Source organism: Eutrigla gurnardus, assembly GCF_963514095.1.
Source record: "Eutrigla gurnardus genome assembly, chromosome: 17".
NCBI lineage: Eukaryota > Metazoa > Chordata > Actinopteri > Perciformes > Triglidae > Eutrigla > Eutrigla gurnardus.
Genome location: NC_139928.1, coordinates 2,523,549 through 2,550,795, shown reverse-complemented (window position 1 = coordinate 2,550,795; position 27,247 = coordinate 2,523,549). Strand labels below are relative to the sequence as shown.

The window sequence follows — 27,247 nt, the reverse complement described above, 5'->3', positions numbered from 1 at the left end:
CCGACGAAGAAAGAATCTGTTCCTCATGACGCACCTGGGGAAATTATCCATAGATATGTTTCCAGTTCAAAGGATGTACTGGAGGTTAAAATCACCTGAGGCTTTTCATTATTTCCTTTTTTTTAACTGCACTCATGATGTATTTCGCAAACCTTCACAGGTTCAATAAGTCTTTGAGGTGTGAGAACTAGAGTGATAGTCCCTCAAATTCATTTTAAGTGTCACACTTTCAAAAGGTTGCAGATTTAAAAAAAGAAGAAAAAAAGGCACATCAAAATTGAAATAGCAGAGGTTGAGATACAGTATATTCACCTTCAACCCCTAATATGAATCAAGCTTCTCTTTCACTAGACCTTCACTAATTGTCAAACTGTAAATATAATGAACCCCCAAGCCTGAAGATGGGTTATTTTGTCATATCTTTGAGCCCCATGTGTATGGCTGGAAAGAAGTAAATATGACGTCACATTCTCGTGGTAATCAGAGCGACTCAGGGGGGGACAAACTCAGAAGGGATCGGAATTCTGAGGTAGGCATGATGCCTTTCACGAGGGAGAGAAGACTGTTACTGTTATATCAAGATTGCAATGTTGCAGGAAAAAAAACTCAACTTTAAATTTGATAAATGACTTCATTTAATTACTAGAAACTTAATGCAAAACAAATTACACTCAAGTTACATTGCAGGGCTGCCGCCAATCAGAGACGCATGAGCACAAACCCTACCAGTCTTTTACCCAACACTGACTTTTTCAAACCATAGTCGAGTCCCATCCTGAGGCACAGATGATATTATAATGAATGAATGAATGAATACTTTATAACAGATTCAGAGGTTCCACATAAAATACATAAGACAATACAAATACAGGTCAACACATTAATATACATGCAAGCACCTGTTCCAGTGTTTCCACAGTCCAGATGTGTACCTTGTATCACTCTGTTTAGTGTTAGTGAGTGCAGTTATTAGGCTATTTTTTGACTCAAGAAGTCGACACATAAATGTATACATAAAATTCCTCAACACAGCATGGAAGGTGGGGACATTACTATTAAAAAATAAAGTGCTTGGACTTGTCCATCCTGGCAGCTTAAGGAGCATCCTGAAGGCATCATTATATGCTACCTGTAGCTTCTTTAGCTTTGCTGTGGTATATTTAGGAGTACAGTAGGCTCTGAAGAGACTAACTTTAACGTCATCCGTGCAAATATGGAATCTGTGGGCCAGCATATTGGCCTGAGCATAGAGCTTACAGCACTGACGCTGGATGTCATCATCATCACACAGATCCTCATTGATGATGTGACCCAAGTACTGTACTCTCTTAACAACATCTAAAGGGCGGTCAGACAGTAAAAATGAGGGAAACTTTTGCTTCTGATCCTCCTTAGTTTTAACATCAGAATGACACTCTTCTTAGGGTTAGACATAATGTCATGGGCTCCATAGCTAGAGCACACTTTAAGTAAGTGCTGTAGCCCAGCACTGTATGGAGACATGATGACCAGATCATCAGCATATATGAGGTGATTAATGAGACTATCACCTACATACATCCGGTCTTACACTGACTAAGCTTCATGGAAAGATCATCCATGTAAATATTGAAGAGGACAGGTGATAATATATGGATGAAAGGGTGCAGATATACTACTGCCCCATCTGATTTGCATGGTCTGTTGTGTGTACCAGAACTGCGGGATCCTTATCAGGTAAAGTGGGACACCACGCTCTTGGAATTTGGAAAACAGTTTGCCATGATTGTCTTTATCAAATGCTTTTGACGCATCTAGGAAACACATAACTCAAACTGCGCTAATCCTGCCAGGTGCGAGGGTAGCACTGTCTGAGCTCCGGCTAGATGTTTCCTTGCTGCCGCAGGCCTGGTTCATTTAGTTAGCTGTTAAAATTCATCCTGAGGGGGACATAAACGTTTGATCTAGGAATGCACCAATACTGATACTGACGCTCTCTGTTGCTAATGTGAGGGCTAACTGTGTCACTCTTCTGTGCAAATAGGCGTATTTAAGTGCAAAGGAGTTGCTGACTTCATACTCACCGTAATGCTCTCTCTCTCTCTCTCTCTCTCTCTCTCTCTCAAATTAATTATAAGACCTGTTGTGACATTATTAAGTACTCATATTGGTACTCGGTATCGGCAAGTACCCACATGTTAGTACTTGTGTACTCGGTCTGAAAATATCAGGGCATCGCTAGTTTGAAACAAAACTCGTGACAATCCATCCAAGACATTTCAGTCAGAACCACAACATCAACCTGCTGGTGGCGCTAGAGGAACACCAAATATTTGGGATTCATCCTCTGGGAAACATGAATATCCGAATCAAATGTCACAGGAGTCCATCTAATAGTTGGTGACCCCCTGACTGTTCCTCTAGCGCCACCAACAGGTTGCTAGTATTGTTTCCGAATTCAATTTCTTAAAAACGTCATCGGGGTTCACCCTCCGGCAACCATGATTATCTAAATCAAATTCCACAGAAGTCCATCCAATGGTTGGTAAGACATTTTTCACTCTGAACCACAAATATCAACATGCTGGTGGCGCTAGAGGAACAGGGGGTCACCAAAGTCATTGGGATTCATCCTCTGGGAACCATGAATATCCAGATCAAGTGCAGCAGAAGTCTATGCAACAGTTGTTGAGACCTGGTCTTTCAATAATATATGAAACCTTGCCTTCCCTCAGGCAGCAGCTGCTAGTGTGGCACAAAGTTTTATTTATTAGCCTTTTAATGACACTTCCTTCTTTGAGCTCCAGCTGGGCTGCACATCTTTTCAACCTCCACGCCGGGACATGTCACCGCCACGCTATTTTAAAAGCCGACTGTAATATTCCAACCCAAAGTATCATGCTGCGCAGCGACCCGCCCCCACCCACCAAACCCAGAAGATTAAAAACAAACGCGAGGGTTAATTGTGCTGTTTGGTCCCAGCTGGCGTGGCACGTTTGTTCAGTCCGAGGTTTTGGAGTAGCTTTGATTGAGGCACAGCGTTAGATTCAGGCTACGTGTCACTGAGGTGGGCCTATGTTCATCATCACCATCTTCATCATCAGCTCGTAATGACGCCAGAACCGCCACCGTTATCGCAACCTCTCTCTCTCTCTCTCTCTCTCTCTCTCTCTCTCTGTGGGTGGTTTTCCTCTGTGAGTGTGTGTGTTCTTTTAGAAGTGGGATTCAACAGCACTACTCTCTCTCTCTCTCTCTCTCTCTCTCTTCCTCTGCTTTTTTTCCTATGTGTCAACGAACTCCCACAGAACTCCCAAGCAGCTCATATTCAGAGGAAGTCCTTCCTGGGATTAACACACACACACACGTACACATACACACACACTTCCCCGTCAGACTCACCCCCCTCTCATTCGTCCTCCCACAGACATCCTGTTTGTCTCCTGCAGCTCCTCTGCTCCCCTCAGATGAACATGAGCCAAGGAGGCGCGGAGTAAACAGAACAGAAGAAGCAGTTTGGCGGCACGGAACTCTCACAACGAACTCCTAAAAACAACCGCACTTCCTTTCAGTCCCCCCCCCCCCCATCCCTTTCACCTTGCTCTTATGTTTTGTTTTGTTTTCTTCTTCTTTCTTTTCTTTATTTTAAAACTTGTTGATGCTGCAGATTCAAATTCTGTGACGATCAGTTTTAACCACGATACGGGACCTCGCCAATCATTTTACTTGCAGCACATTTTTCGAGCATTGCTTCTGGAATGAGAGAAATCTTGTTGATTTTATTTTTTTTATTCTTTGTAATCAGTTTCCATTATCTCTCGCCGCGGCGGTAGGCATCAGCTCTCCGTCCTGTCTTCTCATCCGTAGAGCGGTCTATCCAATCCATTTTACCCATCTGCCAATCTCCATTTCGATCTGGGTTTTGTCCCCTCTTCCCTCTCCTCTCCTGTCTCCCTTCACTCCATCCGTGACTAATCCATTACATCTTCTAATGACTGTTGTTTCGCTCTATAAAGAAAAGTGTGAGGCGGATTGGCATTTCTGAAGCCATATGTGTGTGTGTGTGTGTGTGTGTGTGTGTGTGTGTGTGTGTGTGTGTGTGTGTGTGTGTGTGTGTGTGTGTGAGAAACTATCACCTCCCTATCTCCTCCACACAACCACATACTGCAGGTTGTGTGTGTTCGCAAAGAAATTACAGATGTGAGAACATTTTTCTCAATGCCAGAAGGGAAATTTCAGACTCTGTGGTCACTGTTTCAATAAAATTTCACCGGTTACTCGGAAATTTCACCGTGTAGGATTTCTTCCCACATTGATTATTTTCAGCATCTCCTGCCTTAGTCATAGCATATATTTTATTCTCTTTCACCTTTCCACAGTTACTTAAAATAAATCTCAAATAACTGGAAAATATCAACAAATGGTATGAGCAGGTATTTCTAACCATTACATATAATGTTTGAAGTCGTTTTGCATGGGGGGTGAATTTCAGTTCTGGGTCGCTAATGAGAGCACATTTAGGAGTTTCGGTTTGTCCCCGCTGGTTCAGCCAAACAATTATTATATACTGAGAAAAGTACCCCCCCACACACACACACACTTTTGCTGTTAAAAATATTAGTGCATGACGGGTCTAATCTGTCCAGCGCTCTTTTCATTGCTTCACGATCAAATCCGTTCTACTGTATCAGTAAGAAAATACCCGAAGCAATAGAAGTCCACACTTTCCCTGGTTTCCTACACACACATGCAGCATGCACAAGCACTAAAGGAAGTTTGTTTCTTGCAGCTACTTGGTCAAGGAGTTAACGGCAGCAACACGACTGGACTGGCCATCGGTCAGATTTTAATTTCAGATGTTCCAATCATGGACAGATTAAAACAGGTGACGGTATGACCCTCCGCTGCAACACTGCCGTTTAACACATCCGCAGACAGTGGTAAGGGCGCGTTCAGACTGCACCTTTCCGTTGACGGACTGGTGCCGGACGAGGGAAGGCATGTCTGGTTTATGGGGGAGTTGCCTTTGCGGATTCAGCTGCCATTGAAATCGCTTCCCGCTAATTCAAGCTACTTACAGCTTATTATTATAGTGCAAAATGGATCCCGTTCTAGCCAGAAGAGCGCTGCTACGTGTTTTAATAATTCAGTCCCTGTATATAAACACAGGAACTGATCGTAAGAGTAAGTTAAATATTAGAAATTTGCTACTAAACGTGCTGTTTGTTGTCAAAACTAAGAGCCAATTAGCTCTTAGATGAGGTGAGAGCCAGGCGTTTCCCATCATGCCCCGGGGCTTGCAGTCGGTTGAGAGCAACTGCAGTGCCTTGCACTAAAAACTGCAGCCGCTTTGATCTCGTGAGATTATGATCGTCCACATGTTTATGACTAGATATAAGTTACACAGAGAAAACTAAAAAATGTTGAAACGGAAAAAAGGTGGTGGAGATGAGAAAGAAATGAGTGGCGCGGATAATAAAAAAACCTTGTGCAAATGAACTCTCAGATCAATAGTTAGGCTATCATGAGTGTATGCCATGTGATATACACTGTGCAAAAGCTTGTTGTGATTCTGTAGTCAGTTGTATAACTACTATTGCAAAGGCATTATAAATATAACAATGATAGGCCTATTTCATTCTCATTTTCATTTCTAGGAACAAGAGACATTAGATAGGGAAGAGACACGTTCTAAAAATATTGCATCTACCTAATTGAAAATTACCTAAGTCTTTGATCCATTATTGGCTCAGGATGGCATGAATCATTCAGGATTTCCCTCTCATTGAGGTGCTCCTGCTCTTACAGAAGTGTCTTCTCCTGCTTCTAATGAATCAGATTCCCATTTCTGTCATTTGTGTCCACAGAAAGTTTGTTGTTTAACAAGGTGTTGCACAGTCAAGATTGAGGTCATTACATAACAGGCCAATGAAGGATGTTCCTCTACAAGGACACCTGCGATATAAGTCTTCTTTATACACATTAACCGTGCATTCACAGAAAGCGGGTCCATTACAAGTGAGGGTATTCCTGAAGATATTGCCAGAACAGGCAAAGATATGACTTTCATACCACTATCTCACCTCACCACACACACACTGCATACTGCCGGGACACAATCGGGAAGATAAAAAAAACATCTCTTCATCTAACAGTTATGGTGCCCTTGAAACCGTAAATGGCCATTCTGAGACAAATTAGCAGTTGCAGTCGCTCCGTCGGATCCCCCACCGTGCCAGTCGGCGGCGCTCCCCGCTGATTTAAGATCATGAGCCTTCAGTGTTCAGCCACATCCGTGTGACAACTCTCTCCATTCATATGTTTTATGGAATCATCACTGTCGCCACCCAGCAAATGAGCGCGGCAATATTTAGGACAAATGCCATTGTCGAATGGCCCCCGCGAAACAATGCTTTTGAATATTTCATCACTTTGAAAAAAAAAAAGAAGAAGCCAGGAGCCATATTAAAGCCAGAAGGGGGGAGAGGACATCCATTTCCTAAAAGCTGTGCGGGTGTTGTAGCGCTCTACCTGTTTTACAGGGAGGCACCGGGATTAGCAGCCGGGCGCTGGAGCGCTGCTGGGCTGAGGGCTTGTTTGTGTTGCAGGGTGCAGTTTCCTCGCCGCGGCGAGGTCTGGCTGCCAGAGGGGCTCTGGAGCGTGCTGGCCGTGGCCTCTGCTGACTGGCTTTCTCCACAGCGTCTGTGGAGGCAGAGATAAGCAGCAACACGCACACGCACACACACACGCACGCACACACACACACACACAAATGACATCATCGGTTGATGTTGTGTGTCTGGAGGGGGGGGTTCCAACAAGATTCAGGGGCCAAAAGTTCAGAGACAGACAGACAGACAGACAGACAGACAGACAGACAGACAGACAGACAGACAGACAGAGAGGAGAGAGTGAAAGGTGAGTGGGGCGACAGTGAGAATGGCGATGAACGGCCTCATAGTAGTTGGTTATTTTCTCCCATCGCACCCTTTCGCAGAAAACGGATCACCATATTTATTATTAATCCAAACAGCTCCTTTCCTCCCACCGAGTCGACTTGTCCTCAAAAGTCATGCGACCCTCCCTCGCTTCGGAGACCCGCCTCCTCGTGAGGCATCTCCAGGTAATGGCCTGTGAAATGACTGGGCTTTTTGTTGGTCGGGAGGGCTCGCTTGGAGGCCCGCTTATTTATGGAGCTGCTGTGGTCTTTCTCCTGGCCTCGACACCTATAAATACACAGGGGGGAAGGTTAGCCTGCTAAAACAAACAATGATGTGAGCAGCCCGGGCCGTCTGAAATAGAACATGCAATTCTGCAGCTCAGGCCTTCTATAAAAAGAGCTGGAGTCTATCTTTAGGTGGGAGGGAGATTAGATTTAGATCTGCGGTGTGTAGATCTGGTGATGACTTCAAGACATAATCAGACTGTTATTAGAGTTTCCACTTTATTGGCCTGAACTATATTTGGTTTTCAGCCTCCTACTGTCAGACGCAGATTGTTTACAGTGGGTTTGAAGCCAACAGCATTTCTGTTACCATATGTTTCTTGGATGTTTCTCGACAATCTATCAGACTGGCTGGCGAACGTGCTTCTCGCTTGTGTGATTTATATTGTGATTTTCTTTCACTACCTACAGCTTCCACGGCCCCAGGACACATCACAGTCAGGTTGTAGTTGGAAGAGACCAAGTGTCAGTGAAATAGGTGTTGGCAGGCGGGTTCCATATGTTCAACCTTGGACAGGTTTCAACACATACACGGTACAGCAGCACACCGCACGCCGACGCTGGGAGCTCCGCTAGGGCTCCATAATGGATATACAAGGGGCTCTTGTTAGTGTCTGGTTTTAGCTGAGCAGAGCTGAGCACACGGCAGACAGGACTGGAGAGCAGCCCAGTCCTGGAGATGGCAAACGTGGTTAAACTGATAAAACCGTCATTACCGTGTTGGGAGGCAGCTGGCGAGGTGCAAGGGTGAGAGAGAAAAGGGGGGGAAATATAAGTGAGAGAGCACATCCTGTCAGGGTTGCTGGCTTGTAGTCTTTTTGGTTTAGACCAATATCCTGGAGCCAATATTGGCCTGTCAGATACCTGATAATAACGTTCCTGCCAGATCAAAACTAGAAAATTGTATTTCTCTTTCTGCAGCAAAGAATGTAGCCCTGTGTAAACTTAAACGGATGATCTGTCTCATTACATTAGGACTTGGTTGCAATACATTCTTACTTTCAGCCATCAGCATCGTAACTGCCAATGTCTGGAAATGTGGCGACATCTCTACAACAAAAGCATTCAATCGGCAAGGTTTTACACAACGCAACTGCCAAACTTAAAGGGACAGTGTGTAGCTTCGTAAGTAAATTATAAGCTAAAATCAATATCTTCATTCATAAATAAGTCCTCATAAGTGTATAATTACCTCTGCCAATAATCTGATTCATCCTTGTAAGCGAATCATTTCTTATATGTATTGATATTGGACGGGTAAGTCCTCAGGAGGCTTCCGTTCAGAGCCAGCTAGACTGAAACGGAGGCGCTGATGCTATAGGCTATGACATAGTAATGGAAGGCTACCAAAAATACACCAATAACAAAATGGCAACATAAACTAGAAAATTCCCTCTGGGGAAATTTTGAAAGGGCAACGGGGGCTACTGCCGGAGTGTGTACACATTATGATGAGATTCTTCAGAGATTTCAAACGAGATGGAGTTGTTGCTCTCCCTCTCTGACTGATGATGTCACGCACTCTAGCACGGAATGTTCTGCGCAATACACACCCATTATAATCTCATGATTTCTCCCAAAACGATCATGGTCATTGAACAGTGATTGATCAAAAACTATATGACCTATTGAAACGTGGATTGATACACCAATACACAAGACTTGTGTCTTAAAGTTTAAATGGAGTTTCTAGGTGAAAGTATGCCTGAGCAGAAGACGTTTGAAAAACTACAATGATCTCTCTTTTTCGCTCGTTTTTTTGGCTCGTCCCATTCATTTTAATGCAAAATTTTGCACTCAAAATTCTCACTCTCAAAATTTCCCACGGGTAAGTGCGCCACCGCCGGGGATGTGGCAAACGGCGACGGCGGATGCCGAGTGGGGTCATAACTTGCCCACGAGACAATGTAGGGCTGGGCGATTTATCGATTTTAAATCCAAATCGATCGATCAAAAATCGATTTTTCCTTTAACTTGGGTAAAAACCACGGTAGTTTACTGCTCTCTCTCGGCTCCCCTCCGCTCCATTCCCCTCCCTCCACTAGTTCTCTGACAATATCAACATGGCAGCGTGCGCAGAAAACAGCAAGGATTTTTTCAAACGAGTGTACGCTGTAAATTCTGTTTTCATGCAGTGGCAACAAAAGGCAGCGCCACAATGAACCTGTTCCAGCATCTTAGACGTAAGCATGCAGCTGAGTGGGAGCAGTGTGTTGCCCTGCAATCTGCTGCGAAGGATAACAATAGCCTCAAAACAATAAAGAAGCAGGGAACGTTAGCCGCTTCATCTGCACATAGTACCCCATATGAAACGAAAGGGAGGAAGTGGAAAGACATCACCCATGCGGTGGTGTTTCACATCGCCAAAGACAGGGTTGCCAACTCTCATGCTCCTGGTGTGACACTCACGGTTTCACCATCAATCTCATGCTGTCACGCACATGAACGAAATGTCACGGCAACAAAAAATTCTCGTTCATTTTCTGTTGATGTCTAGCAGCTGTAACATCTGCCTACAACGTCATCACGGAGTATTCTCTGAACGTGGATTCGCTAAAAACCATGCACCTGTATTCTCTGATCGTTGAATTGCTAAAAACCCTGGACCTGATATGTCACAGTTGTCTGTGAAAAAAAGTTCAAAACATAGGTTCGGGGTCGGAGCCCACTGATGCGCATTCGAAAGTTTGGATGACAATGAAGATCCTTATTATTGTCAACGTTATCTCACGTGCATTATGAGGCCTAGGTAGCCACTAAGACTAAAAGGCTCATGGTGCAAATTACGTTTTGTTAGATGAGCTTGCTGAAATATTTCCAAAGAAAAACGGATGATGGACATGGAGAGGAGGAGAATCAAGTAGAGCTTCAGCAGGTAAGCTGGTCACGTAGTGGTTCATGTTCAGTTGTTTGTTAGCAAAAAGAAAAATGTTACCCTAGGCTACCTCTTTATTAAAGATGGACAGTGTGCCCTACACCAGATGCCTCACTCAAATATGAACTTGTCTTACCAATGTTAGCAGGTCTAGGCATACATGTAATTTTAAAGGAGATGTCATGTCCTCTTCCCCCTGTGATGTCATGTCACAGGAGGAAGAGGAGGAAGATACCCACTAACACCCTCCCTCAACCCCCCCCCCCCCCCCCCCCCCAAAAAAAAAAACGTACCTATAGCACTCTGATCGTAGCACTGTTGCTCTTGAAGCACTACTTTACTCAGATGAGGACCTAACACTTGTTCTATTTTTAGCTCTTACTTTATCGGCAATGATACGTTGTGGTTTCTTTGTTTCCTTCTTTTGACAAATGTACTTATTGTAAGTCGCTTTGGACAAAAGCGTCTGCTAAATGACCTAAATGTAAATGTAAATGTAAATGATACAAGCACAGTGCTCACAGTCAAGAATAAGAAAAAGGCAAAATCAGGGGCCACTGCTTACAATTCCAAATTTAACAGTGCCTGGACTAAAGAATTGTCAAAAAAGATTGCCATGCGCGTGCGCCCACTACCATTTTCCAGAGCCTCACTCCAACCAAAGTCCCAAAGTTGGCAACCCTGCCAAAGATATGGTTCCCATATATGCAGTTGAAAAGGCTGCATATATAATATAGACTTAATGTATGATTTTATTTATATTTTTTCATGCAAATATGTTCGGTGTTATTTGCAAAGTTTTATTAAGAGATGCTATACATTTTTTTTCCTCCCTAGAGGCAGTGAGGCACTTTATTTTTCAAAAAGGGAAAGCTAATTTTGCACTTTTTTAATTTATCTTTGTTTAAGAAAATAGAGCAACCTTTTATTTATATTTTACAAATGAGGTATGGTGAAACTGAAAGTTTGTCACTCTTTCCCTTGTAAGGAAATTCATGTTCTGTCATTTAAATAAAAACATGTGAAATAATTATTTTGTCTTTAGTAGTTTTAAAAAAAATCAATTAAAATCGAAAACGTAAATGTGTTGCGTTATGAGACCAACCTTGTTGTGGAGCGTCGCGGAGCTGGCATCACTTCGTCTCTCCTGCATGGAAGAAATGAGACTCCACTGGTTTGTCTCAGGACTGAAGCGCTCTGCAGTGGAGTATTGTGCATGTCCGTCATAACCTTCCATAGCATAGATGCACCCGTTCAGTGCAGTGACGCTCACAAAGCAGCGGTGGAAAAAACATGGGCAACACCTCATGCCAGGTTTTTGAGCTGAGGTCGAACCTGCACACGCTGTTCAAATACTCCAACCCGTCGAAGCCCCCAACACAGTAGACGTTCCCGTTGAGGAAGGCGTTGCCATGGAAGGCACGAGGACGCTCCAGATTGTGCGTCAAGTTGATCCAGTTGTTCATGTAGACGTTGTATGCCTTGATGCCGTCAGTCGGACCGCCGACACTCCAGCCTCCGATGGCCAGCAGGATGGCGTTTGGAAGGCGAGGATGGGCAAGATGGTTGTAGACATCAGTCACAGACAGGTTTTGGTCTCTTCATGGTATTTGTTGACAGTGAGAGCAATATGGAGCATGAAAGCAACATTTCAGGGCAGGACAAATGATTTCACTCTAGAGGTGGCCCTACAGACTACCATTGAATCAGGTGCCAGTGTTGGATAACCAATGGATTTTGTTTAGATTTTGCAAATCTAATCAATGTTGAAATAGCAACGTCATTCATAAGTCACCTTTCATACATAGTTTGACACAATATATATTTTTGTTACACTGGTTTTTGTTACACTGGTTTCGACAGTAGTAACACCAAACACCTTGAAATGGATACATTTCTCTCTGCAAACGGCAGAGAGGAAATGGAAGAAATCGGGCCAGGATGAGGACCTTGCTCACTACCACCACCTCCTCTCTGATTTCACCTCAACTGTTTCAGCAGCTAAATCTGTCTTCTACCTGTCAAGGATCAACTCTTCCGCCTCCAACCCCAGGAAACTCTTCTCCATGTTCTCCTTCCTCCTCACCCCTCCTACCCCTCCTCCTCCTTCCTCCCTCACTGCTGATGACTTTGCAACTTCATTTACCAAGAAAGTAAAAGACATCCGCTCCTCATTCACTTCTATTCCCTCCCAGAAAACATCTCCCTCAACTCTCACCTCTGATGGCCTTAGCCGCTTTAGCCCTCTCACCTCTGAAGACGTTCACAAACTTGATACGTCTAACCGTGCCACCACCTGCTCCCTTGACCTGATTCCCTCCTCTCTTCTCCAAGACATCTCACATGACATCTTGCCATTCCTCACCACCCTGATCAACCCCTCCCTCACCTCAGGTCTCATTCCAGCGGCTTTTATGATGGCTACAGTGAAGCCCCTCCTAAAAAAAAACCCACCCTAGATGCTGCTGACATCTGAAGCTACAGACCTGTATCTCTTCTTTCATTCCTCTCTAAAACCCTGGAACGTGCCGCCTACAACCAACTGTCATCCTATCTCTCACAGAACAACCTCCTTGACCCTAATCAATCAGGATTCAGGACTGCTCACTCCACTTAGACGGCCCTCCTCACAGTGACTGAGTCCCTGTGAAACGGCAGAGCCTCATCCCACTCCTCCGTTCTCAATCTCCTCGACCTATCTGCTGCATTCGACACCGTCAACCACCAAATCCTCCTCTCCACCCTGGCTTAACTTGGCATCACTGACTCTGCTCTAACCTGGTTCACATCATACCTGACAAATCGCACCTTTCAGGTTACATGGAATGGCTCTATGTCCAAACCCTTTTCTCTGGACACGGGTGTCCCTCAAGGCTCAGTATTAGGACCGCTTGTGTTCTCACTATACAGCAGATCAGTAGGCTCTGAAATCATATCACATGGATTCTCTTACCATTGTTATGCAGATGACTGTAGACTATGTTGACAGTCTCTATGGTTACTGCTACGGCGTGCTGACGTCACGGGGACGCAAGGCATGCTGGGGCGCGTTGGTGGTGGTGGTCGTGGTTGTTGAACTGGGCTAATAAAGCTAGTGGGTGTAACACCGTTCGCTGTCTTCCTCATTCATGCACATCTACATGGTGTCAGAAGTGAGCCGAATCTAATCTAAGATGGCGCAAGGACTCCGCCGGATCGACCCGCTCGTCTTTAACGAGGATATCACAACTGGGAGAAGTTCAAGCGGGAATGGCATGTCTATAGCAACGCCGGGCTAGCGACGGCTAGTACGAAAGTGCAAGCCTACACGTTTCTCAACCTCGCCGGTCCGGAGGCGTTGGATAAACTCGACACGTTTGATTTTGCGGCCGACGAGGATCGCGAGGACCCTGCTGTGCTGGTAAAGAAATTTGAGGAATTATGCCTGCCGGTAAAGAACGTAATTATGGACAGACATGCATTCAACACGACTGACCAGAAACGGCACGAGTCAATCCAGTCATATGTTTCCACGTTGAAGGTCATGGCCAAGAAATGTGACTTCGGGACACTGCATGATGAACTGATTACAGATCGTTTGGTCTGTGATATTCACAGTGACGCTGTCCGTGCACAGCTTTTAAAGGAGAAGAAACTGACGCTAAATTCGGCCGTTGAGATCTGCATCCCAGCTAGCAATTTTTGGTTCTAAAAATGTTACCTATAATGTTGTTACAATGTTTTTAGCGGGAAGTTTTCTTTAAGTTCCCGGAATGTTCTGGAAGAACGTTCTATAAAAACATTCTAAAACTGTTTTGTAATAACCTTCTTAAAATGTTGAATGAAAATATTGCCATAACATTATACCATAATGTTTTAATAATGTTTTTAGCGGGAAGTTTTCTTTAAGTTCCCGGAATGTTCTGGAAGAACGTTCTATAAAAACATTCTAAAACTGTTTTGTAATAACCTTCTTAAAATGTTGAATGAAAATATTGCTTTAACATTATACCATAATGTTTAAATGATGTTTTTAGGGGTAAGTTTTCTTTAAGTTCCCAGAATGTTCTGGAAGAACGTTCTATAAAAACATTCTAAAACTGTTTTGTAATAACCTTCTTAAAATGTTGAATGAAAATATTGCTTTAACATTATAGCATAATGTTTTAATGATGTTTTTAGGGGTAAGTTTTCTTTAAGTTCCCAGAATGTTCTGGAAGAACGTTCTATAAAAACATTCTAAAACTGTTTTGTGATAGCCTTCTTAAAATATTGAATGAAAATATTGCTTTAACATTATACCATAATGTTTAAATTATGTTTTTAGGGGTAAGTTTTCTTTAAGTTCCCAGAATATTCTAAAAGAATGTTCTATAAAAACATTCTAAAACTGTTTTGTGATAACCTTCTTAAAATGTTACAAATTACTGCTACAACATTATACCTTAATGTTCTTTAAAATGTGTACAGCTGACAGTTTGAGAATGATACTATCAGTGTTTCCCCCACGTTCACACGCCGCTGCTGAATTTTCTCCGCCGCTGCAATAAAAATCCTTTAAAAAAAAAAAAATTATTATTTTTTTTTTTTACGTAGCTCCTTTTAGAAAATGTACAGCGCGTAACGTCAATTGCGCAGCACGCGGCACATCGTCACGTAACCAACATCAAAGAAGAAAAATACACAGCGAGTGTGGCAGTTGTTGGCAGTAGGCTACCCTACACGGTTGCAAAGTTACATTGATTCTAGCAGTAGCGAGTGAAGCGGAAGATCGAAGAAAGAAGGAAAGAATGAGACAGACAGAGAGAGAGAGAGAGAAAGTAAGTTGCTAAAATGTGTCGCTACATGACCACCAGTGTTAAAAACCCTCTGAGCCCAATCATTTTATTGTATCTATAAACCGCAACCTCCGTGCCGTTTTTCCTCTAGTATTGTGTGTGTGTGTGTGTAGGCCTATGTGTGTGTGTGCGTGTTGTCGCTCTTTTTGGGATCACTCATAGCCTTTACAGGAGCTTATATCCAGTCAGGAATTTATAGCCTAGGTATTTTCGGGAACTTTGAAAAATGAATCCATACCGTTAGATCCGATGTTGTTCTTTATTGCCATATAAAATCTGTTTTCATCGCGTATTTTAGTTAGGGATTTATGCTAATCGCCTGTAAGCATGTGGTCATTAGCATAAATGCAGGGAAAAAACCTAAGGACTTCTTAAAAGATCATGAATAGTTTCTATTATGTATAACTTATATTTATTTTATAATTTTCTCATCACTTTTTGACTCCCAAGACTAAGAAGAAGTGTTTTAAGCAATAACAACCTTTGTGGATGAGCAAAAACTTCACAGTTCTCCATCTGTTGTCTTCTTTGTCCTCATCCTCCTGTCGCTCTCTTGTCCTCTTCCCCTGACTCTCACTGTCTCACAAAGGAGCTGAGCTCACCTGAGGTCTATTTGTAGTGCTAAGGCTCACACTGATTGGTATTCAATTAGCTTTATTTTTTATTTTTCATGTGTGTGAGTCTGTGTTCTTTTCAAATTTTAGTTAGGTTTATAATTTAAAAAGATGTGTTTTGCCCATTGTTGCAGGAGATTTCATTTTTGAACAAAGTGTCTTATGTAAAAAACAGTTATGCTTTGGGCATAGCAACCATGTTTAGTGTTTAAGCATTAGGCAAAAATCTGTAAATAAATTGTGCAAATTATATTTGCGTTGTGGCATTTTTTGTTAAATATTACTATACAAAAATATAAAAATCTGTAAATGAAGACACAAAAGGCAAAGTTACAACACCAATAATCCCATCTACAGTAATACACAGGACTGTTTGAATAGGATTTAAGTGCATATTCTCCTCTCAAAGTGCACCAGATTCATGCATTCCAATGTAAAGGGTACAAAAAAATTTCGGCCGGGGGGCATGCCCCCGGACCCCACTAGAGGGTTCGGGGACCACACCACCGCTGCTGAAAAAAATCCTGCGGGAAACACTGCACCTATTTTAATGTCTGACATATTTTTTAGAAGGGTCATTTTATTTCAATAACAGTTTTTGTATTTGATTTACAATTCAATTATTACAGTTAAGGATTTTTGCACATTCAAGTTAAGACAGTCAAAGATGGCTCTTTTAGTTCATTTGTAATAACTGCCATTGGTCAAGGACTTTAAAGAATGAACATACATGTTTCTTGTTAATAAATTCATTTGGAAGCAATTTTTAACTTTAGTCCTTGCATTAGAGTAATAGCATTCAATGTTTTAATGTTACTGTACATTGTGAATATTGCACTGAAGCTTGATTTGAAGGAAATCGTGAATCAAATCGAAATCGCAATATCTGTCAGAAAAATCGCAATTAGATCTTTTCCTAAAATCGTTCAGCCCTAGTGCGAGCGGAGTAAAACAAACAAACTAGTGCGGACGTTTAAGAACCGGAAAAAAAGGATCGCAATTCCAACAGCTTCTTAACGGTTCCGGAACTGGAGGTTAGGAACCGGTTCCTATTTGGAACCGGATCTCGATGCCCAACCCTAATCATCACTCACTTCAGGTTGGCACAATTACAGCAGTAAATGTCTGCCTTGTGATCCACAAGCCACTGAGCATTTCTAGCAAAGCCAACAATGTGCCACTTTACTTCCAAACTAAGAGAGTAACAGGAGCAGAAGTAAAAGAGTGATAAATATTCTCTTTCGAGATTACACTCAACACAAAACTCTACTCCTATCAACATTATATTCTTAAAAGTAAGATATGCTCAAGTTAAAACATTAAAAATGTCAATCACAGATCCTGATAACGCTTCTCTATCTAAAATAGATTCATGCAGTTATATACTGAGTTTTACAGAGAAATAAATATGGTCTTACCTTCTCCAGGTCAAAGTCTCTTTTTTTACAGGCATGACATCAATACAAGCGGCACGCACACACATAGGGGGAAACAGGAGAAAAAAAAAAGTCAGCCTGGCTCTGTCCAGAGCTAATAAAAGCTCACAAATTAACATGTACCAAAAATGTAATTTATCTATACAGTCTTGCTGCACCTCTGGTGGTAATGACAGCCAGTGCATCTCCACTGAGACAGGTAGGAAGTATGTCCATCTGCACAGGCTTTAATTGCAAGCTTGAATCTAGTTTTATAGATTGGAAAAATGTTATTTGTCCTTACCATCTCCATGGAGTAGTCATTATCACTGGGAGTCATCCTCTATTATATATTAAATATATGTAACCCGTCTCCATTTTATGTCTCTGTTTTGTCCCAAGTTGGAAAGGAGACACAGGAGTCAGGACTGGATCTCCAAATCTTTACTTGGCAACTGTGGTGACAAACAAAAACACACAGAAATCGTGAGCTGTGTGTGAGCTAGAAAAGGCTTTTTAACTTGTGAAATGTTACAACAAAATAATCAATTTTGCACAGTAAAATAAAAAATTACAAAAAATAACACAAATCCCCCGTGACCCTAAATACAGGATAAGCGGTAGAAAATGGATGGATGGATGGATGGATAACACAAAAATAAATGACATCTGTAATTTTGCTTTTTTTTAAATAAATAGATTAAATAATTAGGCAACCAAACTTAATATGGTAACCAGAAAACCCACATTTCACTACCTCAGTTTAACATTTAAATCCAATAGACTAATATCTCATTCAGCAGGCATGCATATAATTTAGCATCAACGATTTGTACAGAGCAAATAGACCCAGAGATTACATGCTTAACATAACTAATATGCGCTGATTCGGTGTAGTCACGTGTAAAAAGACAGCCAATCGAGAGCTCCTGCCTGAGTTGTAACTGATATCAGACATTTACTATGTACCATTCACTTGCAAATCTGAATACAGACATACAGATTTTTTTTTTTACACACACACACATCTGAACACACGCGCGAGCACACACGCACACATCTGAACACGCACAGACAGATCTGAATACGCACACAGATCGTTTTGCAGCAATTATAACTCCATAATTAACACTCAAAACATTATTTAAACACAAACGAACAAACATCTCCACACCTGTGGCGATAGACAGAAATAAACTCTCCTGGTGAAAAAAAGAGCAGACTCTAGCGAGGGAAGACGGCAATGAGCAGGCTAACGTAGCATGCTATAATGCTAGAAAAAAACGTAAGATCTCAAGTCTCTGCGGGACTCATGCAGGACGAGTGGGACATTACAACCCAATTACGACTAACCTCTGGCCATGTTAGAAAAGCCTTTGACCGAAAGCGCGCGTTAACAATTAATACTTTAGCTGTAAAATAAAATGACCTGGCTGCCATCAGTCACTTAGTCACAAAACCATACAAAACGATAGCTATCTGCTAACAATAGCTTACGTGGTGGTAGCAATTTATCAGAGGGATGCTAACGTTAGCTTCAAGGCTTTCCACTCGAGGTATGAAAAGGAATTAAAATATCGTTCACATGCGTTATCTGGGAGACTTACCTCAAACAGCGTTTGGTTGACAATGTCCGTTGTGGCTGACTGTCTCATACGTCCTCCTTGGCTCCTTGAAGATGATGCGCCAAAAGCCCATAACGTCTTTCACTTGCATGACTCGTGACATTCCCACTACGAACCTGATTGGATGACACTCGCACTAATCCCATCTTGTTGTCGTTCTTCAAACTTGGCTGGTTGGCCGTTATGGGCGGGACGAAGCAAACTGGAAATAGGCGCCAACTTTGAAATTTGAATCTTCCCTCGTCTTGTATTGTATTAAGTTAAGGGTTAGGGTTAGGGTTAGGGTTAGGGTAAGGGTTATATATATATATTATAATAATAATAATAATCCTGGGGACCGCTGCTTTTGGGCTGAATAAACTGGATGTATACTTTGTCTTACAACATCCTTGCATGCCTGATTAACAGGCAGGCTCATAGCAGAAGTCAGAAGTTCTGCGTTTGTGAGCTTGTAGATGGGCTATGTTCGATGCAGCATCGAACATAGCTATGACCGTGCAGTTTCCTTGGCAATATTACACCGCAAGTTACATTATGTTAATCTAGTCATACTAGTTAAAGGTATATGTACTGTATTATATTTTACTTATCTTGTGTAACTGTATTGCGCATAGCAGTGGTTGGTATTTACTGGTGGTGCAGGAAGACATGAACCCCCAAAGACTTTTTTACACAAATATTTATTAACTATGTTAAGCCTAGAACCATTCATTTGATTTGAAATTTACTCTTACTCTTAAGTAAAGTACATTTAAAAGCATGTACTTTTGGATACTTAAGTACCTTTAAAAGCAAGTACTTTTTTACTCTTACTCGAGTACCATGTCGACTGAGCTACTTTTACTTGTAACGGAGTCAATTTTGACCAGTAGTATTTGTACTCTTACTCAAGTACTGGGGTCGAGTACTCTTTCCATCTCTGGATATGCATTTGTATTAACATAATATTGTTGGAGGTGTATGTAAACATAATCTGTACTGTAGCCTACTCACATTCCTTTAATTAAATTGTTTTTAAAAAGTAGAAATGTGTATCTCCTAAAGAAAATGATGGATACTGCTGGATGGTTCTTATCAAGATTGTGGTAGCCTACTTTTCACAATTTGTATTGAATTATTATACCTTTTAAGAGAATCAATTATGAAAGAAGAAACAACTAGTCGCCCCTCCACAAATTACATATATCCTGAAAGTAAAGTTGTAACATCAAATGAAACCTGATAGACTTAAAATGAGCTGGGCCCAACTACAGCAGAGGATATGGTCTATTTTCAGAACGGTGGGGTGTAACCTGATGAATCACAACTTAGTTTTAATGCAGGTGTTATTAAAATCAAACACATTAAATACTTGGTGGCTGCATGGTGGTGTAGTGGGTAGCACTGTCGCCTCACAGCAAGAGGGTCCCGGGTTCGATTCCCGGATCGGCCAGGGTTCCTTCTGTGTGGAGTTTGCATGTTCTCCCCGTGTAAGCGTGGGTTCTCTCCGGGTTCTCCGGCTTCCTCCCACAGTCCAAAGACATGCAGGATGGGGATAGGTTCATTAATTGAATTGCCCGTAGGTGTGAATGTGAGCGTAAATGGTTATCTGTCTCTACATGTCAGCCCTGTGATAGACTGGCGTCCTGTCCAGGGTGTATCCTGCCTTCGCCCAATGACAGCTTGGATCGGCTCCAGCCCCCCAATGACCCTAAATACAGGATAAGCTGTAGAAAATGGATGGACATTAAATACTTTATAAATGAGACCAAACAAAAGTATTTAGGCAGTTGACACATTGTCATTTTTATTTCCTCTCATCAGTAAAAACATATTCACATTTTAAATACTTTATAAATTAGATAAATACGTGCATTTAGACTGCGTTAACAGGCTCTCTGGGTTTTTTCTTCCCACATGCGAGTCCCGATCCAGACTTTGGATTGGGCATATGGTATATCTATGTTTGTTTTTAAATGAAATTTTGATCTGGTGACACTTGCAGACGAAGTTACAGCTGTAGGCTACTATTTTGAAAGGCAAGGCGACCTCTGCATGAACCTAGCTGCTGCAGCAAAAACCGGATGGACGTGTCGACCCTGGTCCTTTCTCAGGTACACGCGTGGCAAACACGGGGGGTATTTCTAGCTTAATTTCATGTGGAAATGTATGTTTGGTGACTGTGAGAAGATATTGAAACAGTGTTTCTACCGCGCACACTAGCTTTGTGCTGGTCATTAGCATCCATCCAAACTAACAAAAAACAGCGCTGCTGCTCAGGGGTATCTCCATGCAAATGATATTCGACGCATGCACTGACTAATAAATAACTATGTGTTTCTCGTCAGATTTTCTGAGTGGTCTGACTCGGTTTTCATTCCAAAGCTGCACAGGTTCTACCATGCTACCATGTTAAGCGGTTTGTGAAATAATATATTGTTACTACAAAACGTGTATATAGAGACTTGTTCACACCAGAGCTAAACGCTCCAAGTTTCAAGTGTGTTTTATTATCTACAGTTGTTGGTGTAACGCAAAATGGTGATTGTCTTTCTATGCCGCTTCTGTAGCCTTTCGTTAACATCAGGGCCGGCCCTGTACATCTGGGGGCCCTAAGCAGGATAAAATTGGGGGCCCTGCCTCACAGTGTATGTACTATCAAATATTCATAAAACCAGCAAAACCAAATCAGTCCTTAATTGGTCAGACAGATTAGCTGGCCACAGTGCTGGATCGCTCGGAGGTAGAGGAGCAGAGTTCCCGGGGTTGGAAGAAATAGAGGAAGAGGATGTTGGTTGGTCAGCAGCATCATCAGTAGTAACCACTGGAGCTGTGGAGAAGTAGAATTTCTTTAGCCACTTGTGTACACACAATTTAATTTTCCAACAGAGATAAACATATTGTGGCAACAAACAAGAAACTTACCAACTGTATGACTGGAACCAGCCACAGGGGATGAGGATGTGGCAACATGAGGGTCGAATGATGATGGGCCTGATATGAAATAAGAACATTAACATTTGCTGTTATTAGTCGTTTTCTTAATTTTGAAGTCTGTTAGTTTAAAGCAGGTGTGTCAAACTGATCCAGTAAAGGGCCACTGTGACTGCAGGTTTTCATTCCAACCAAGCAAGAACACACCTGATCCAACCAATCAAGGTGTGAAGGCAAATCAGGTAGGTGAATAAGTCGAGTCAGGTGTGTTCTTGCTTGGTTGGAATGAAAACCTGCAGCCACAGCGGCCCTTTACTGGATCAGTTTGACACACCTGGTTTAAAGCATTTTTTATCATAACTAATTCATACATAAGGTCAAGTTGTTGTAAATTAAGAGATTTATGATTGACCATTATGGTTACCTACCAGAAACATTTTCTCCTGAGCCAGGTGTTGCTGTAGAGTCATCTCCAGCTGCTGTGTGGGACAATTATAATTTATAAATGGAAAATGCATTACATGCAGAGTAGATCAAACAATATACATCATACTAGGTAATTTCCAAGTACAAGACGATGAATGATGATGATGATTCTAAAAGTTATTTTTTTAAATTGGCTTTAAATCAGTTTAAAGGTTGCACTGTCAAAAAAGTATTCAAAGAGAAGGCAGGGGACTCTTACCAGTGCCTCCATCATCACTGGTTGATGCTCCACCACCACCACCAAAGTATTTCAGTATTGCTCCACCTGAGACAATAAAAATGATTTTACAATTATTGTTTACAGAAAATAGTGCTATAAATTAATGTACGTCCAGGGGGATAGATTGCACAACAATTTACATATAAATTACACTCTTTACTGCTGAGTGTTTTTTTAACACATAGGGCCCTAGTTTCGTAGACCAGGCGCAGTCAGCTTTCAGCGCACCTGCGCCGCGCCGACGGGGTGTGTCCGCCTGGACTTTGAAAGTTTCGTGCACCGCGCAGGCACACCTCCCGTCACGCCCACCGGCGCAAGTGGGAAAGAGGGAGGAGAAGAAGGCGTGAGTGGGAGACGAGGAGGAGACGAGGCGTGGACTGGGATTAATACAGCCGATTCAGATCTTCACCAATCAAATGAGCTCCTCTCCTCACCTTTAATGCGTTAGGGGAGGTTCAGTGCAAGTTCCGTCACTTGACAACCCGATGACAGAAGCATCGCCGCCGCTCCCACCACGCGCATCACGCGCTGTGCGCGCGTATCATAATAATAACAATGCCCATATTATAAAAAACAGGAGAGAGAGAGGGAGATGTTTTGGTCCGAGAGGCTGAGTTTCCGTTACGCGTGCCATCCGCCTTTGATCTGACGTCAGATGTGACGGGACAATCTATATAGATATAAATTAACGTGTTGATTCAATTAGTTGCATTAAATAGTGTTTGTTGTGATTATTTATTGCATTTAAATGTGCCTGGAACTGTGGAAACCTGCCTGTGAGGTCTCGGTGATGTGTGCGCACTGCGCGCCGGTCCGCCAAACTTCCGATCCGCCAGCTGTGATTCGCATTGAATGAATGGACTTTATTTACGCCTTGCGCCGAAAGTAGACCAGGTTGGAGCTGGCGAGCTTTCAGCGCAGTCTCGGCGAGGCTTTTTGCCACGAAACTTCCGCTACGCCAAGCTGAATCTGTGACGCCTCCCCACCAAACTGCCAAACTGACGGTGCGCAAGGCTGCGCGGGTCGAAACTTGCACTGCGCCACCCTGCGCCGGTCTACGAAACTAGGGCCCTTAGATACAGTTGATATTCTGACCCTGGCCTGCACAGTATGGAGCAGGGCCCTCATTTATAAAGCTTGCGTATGCACAAAACGGGGCTGGAAACGTGCGTACGCCACTTTCCACGCAAATGTTGTGATCTAAAAACCAAACTTGACGGGAAAGTGTGCGTACCCGTAAGCAAACTCTGAGGCATGCGTACCGGTACGCACATTCTGGAGACGGGAAGGGAATCAGCAGTAAACGTGAAAAGAACTATATATTTTTGATGACTCGCACACATTTAATTACACTCCATATCATACGTTAGATCTGCGTTATCATGAGGAACTCCAGCAATGTTTTTGACGCTTTTAATGAGTGATCGTTTTTTTCATATTAAAACCTTCTTTTAAAATCTGACTTGTATCTTAAATCAAAATCATTTTGAAATATTGAATCAGCGCTGTCACCGCAGGAGGAGGAGGAGACGGCCCAAATGCATGTAATAAATACAATAAATATCCTCCATTAGATCACTGTAGAACACAGCGGGAATAACTAAATATTCTCCTTATTTATGTGCATATATCATCAACGCACACACATACAGCCATTAAGCCATCGTATAATTGTTACACTTATCCTCGTTTTTAAACCACCAGAGCGCAGAGGAAATGCGCTATAATGAGTGGCACGCTCGTGCGCGCTCAGTCGTGGAGCGTGGAGAGCGCAACTTTACCGAACTTCAGGAGGCAGACTCCACCCGGCAAAGGTGGTAGAGTCCCCAGCATGATGAGCCTCGGCCCCCTGCCCGACTGGAGGGGTATCAACAGGGCGCAAGAATCCGTGAGGATGTTATGCGTTTGTAATATAAGGAAGACAACAATCCATGTTCATTGTAAACGTACCATAAATGTATTTTGCATGAACCAAAGATATCTAATCAGCCATTAATACATGGGTGATTAATCCTTCATCCCCTCACAGGCAAACAGCTGTTATCTTTTCACTGTAAACAGACCTTAAAATCAGCCAGTAGGCCTAGGCTACATGTTAACTGCAGCAGGCTAGGACATGTAGCAGCTAGCCAGCTAACACACGCACCTGTTAACGACGTTTAACGAAGTGTCTCATTAAAAAACCGACATGTTTTTCGGCTAAACGTTCATCTGGTAAACATAACATTACTTAGCCTTACCTTGTCCTTGTTTTTTTTTCATCCTCGACCTTCTTCTTTGTCCTCTTTTCCGCACCTGACGGATATATCCTTTTGGACATAGTAGCTCTCCAAATGCCAATTTTCACCCCCTCGCAAATCGCGTTCTCAGTGAGGGAGGGAGGGGGCCAGGGGGGAGAGGGGGGAAGGGGTGGTGCGCGCTCGGAACAACGGGCTTACGTTTACGTATGCGTGTCACGGTCATTGTTGCCAGTTGGATCAAGGGTTACACGTTGCCAGGTCAGAGACGGTTGGACTACTTTCTGTAAAATATTTGTTCGTTTGTTTGTTTGTTTTTTACAGTAGTTTTCAGTGAATTACTTTGATGTATGATGCATGTATGTTTCATTTATACCATTATTTTCCCTTTTAAAAAAACACTTTGAACATGATTAATTACCCGCAATTTTAAGGAAAACATTTTGAATGACTGGTGATTTCTGTAATTTTGTTTGTTATCATGGAGAGCAATCTGTAAATTAATACCTCAGATTTAATGTAAAATTACATTCCAATCTTTACAAATATAATAAATTGCTATGAAAACATAATATTAACATGATCTTAAATCATGGTAAATTACCTGGAATTTTAATGGGAAAAATGGCGAAATTACTCCCAATATCTCCAAATCTACAGGCATTTCATGGTTTGTTTGAAAGTCAAAACCTTAATAAAAAAAACAATTTTATACAAAATTACAGTGGAATGTGTACTAATACAATACAATAATAAAAATAAAAAAAAATGACTCTCAATATCTGTAAATATACAGGCATTTTATTGTTTAAAAAAAAGCAAAAACATCTGTTAGAATACAGAATACTTTCTGTAAATGCAATTTTTAAAGTGCACGTTCCGTAAAATAAAATTTTAAATTGTCTTTCTACAGTAATGTACAGTTAAAAAGCATAACACCACTTCAACGACGCATGCTAAATCAACTGCAATTTTGTGGAAAAAACTACAGATTTCTGTAATTTTATATACATTTCTTCATTACAATTATTAGGAAGGATCTGTAAAATGACATCACACATGATGTAAACTTGCATTTGAATATGAAAAAGACATGTTAAGTTGCCTTTAAAAACATAATAATAATGTAATCTTATTATGGTTGTTAGTTGTAATTTTCAGGGTAAATGTTTAAATTACTGCTAATATATGTTAATCTACAGCTACTATCTTATTGAAAATGGTGATAACCTGTAAAAAAACAAAAAAAAACATTTTATAGAAATTACAGTGGAATGTGTACTTATACAATACCAATTTTATACCAAATTTAAATTACTCCCAGTATCTGTAAATCTACATGCATTTTATTGTTAAAAAAAAAGAGAAAAACATCTGTTAGAATACAGAATACTTACTGTAAAATTACATTATTTAAAGTGCACTTTTTGTAAAATAATATATTTTAAATTGTCTTTATACAGTAATGTACAGTAAATTACGTTTGTGTTTGTACAAATACTACTCATTACCTCTAAAAAACATAAAATCACCGTAACCACATATGATTAATGACCTACAATTTTATGGAAAACACTACAGATTTCTGTAATTTTACGTACATTTCTTCATTATCATTATCAGGAAAGATCCGTAAAATGACATTTTATGTAAAATTACATTTGAATATGAAAGAAACATGTTAAATTACCGTTAAAAAACATAGTAATGATGTAATATTATATTATTGGTAATAACATGTAATTCTAAACGTAAATATTTAAATTACTGCTAGTATCTGTTAATTTACAGTTATTACATTGTCTTATGGTAAATGGTAATAAACCTGTGAAAAAATACAGAAAATTGTATGTAAAATTAGATCTAAAGCTGTACAAATACAATTAATTTTCATTAAAAAACATAATATTGATGTAATCTTACATTATGGTTAATTAACTGTCATTTTAAACATAAAACCTGAAATTACTAAAAAATATCTGTAAATCTACTGGTATTTCATTGTTTAATTGGAAAACAGGAAAAATAGGAGTATTTCCTGTAAAATTACATTTTTTTTTACAGTGCAACATTTCCATGCTGTCAAGATGCAATTTATGTTTTATGTTTATTTGTGGAAATGTTCTGTAGGTGAACATTCAGTAATCCATTAATTTAAGAACATCCTCAAAATATCCTAAGCATGTTTTAGACAAATATTCTACATTTGTCAATATATCACATTACAGAAATGTTTTGGAAAAGGGCATTGCATAATCTGAAGTATCAATAATATTGTCAAAACAGTTTCCAAATATTACCTAAAAAATGTTTTTAATGTGATATTACTTAACATTGTGAAAACATTTTATAAATAACATTATGTGATCTGTTACCTCAACATTGTCCCTAAAATATCTTCAAAATGTTACAGGCAAAACGTCCTTCCTTTGTTTACATATCACATTACAAAACATTTTGTTAAACAAAACATTTTGTGACTTGAGACATCAATAACATCCTGAAAACATTTTCAAAATATTGCTTTGTGCATATTCTTTATGTATTACCATATGATATTGTAAGAATGTTTTATAAAAAGCATAATATAGTCTGACACTGTAGTAACATACTCAAAGTATTTTCTGGATGTTGCTTTGAGAATGTTCCTTTGTAGTTTTTCTGTAACATCATGGAAATATTTTATAGTAGAACATTCTATAATCCATTAACTCAAAAACATCCTCAAAACATTTTAAGAATATTTTGGACAAATGTTCTATGTTTGTTAATTTATCATATTACAACAATGTTTTGGAAAAAAACATTGCAGAATCTGAGGTATCAATAACATCTTGAAAAGAT

General features: G+C 41.0%; 1 protein-coding gene across 2 annotated transcripts; it reads right to left on the bottom strand.

The window, feature by feature from the left end:
• Positions 1–20,313: 20,313 nt before the first annotated feature.
• On the bottom strand, positions 20,314–24,497 carry LOC311028234 (uncharacterized protein). 2 transcript variants are annotated; one of them, XM_084032637.1, is made up of 5 exons: positions 24,407–24,497; positions 22,146–22,211; positions 21,889–21,939; positions 21,452–21,520; positions 20,314–21,356 (listed from the first exon to the last, which is right to left on the bottom strand). In XM_084032637.1, exons 1-5 carry the CDS (start codon positions 24,426–24,428, stop codon positions 21,193–21,195), a joined length of 372 nt encoding a protein of 123 aa, XP_083888763.1. In that variant the 5' UTR covers positions 24,429–24,497; the 3' UTR covers positions 20,314–21,192. The 2 variants fall into 2 exon arrangements, with proteins under 2 accessions (XP_083888763.1, XP_083888764.1); XM_084032638.1 differs by having other exon boundaries at positions 21,456–21,520.
• Between the last annotated feature and the right edge of the window lie 2,750 nt (positions 24,498–27,247).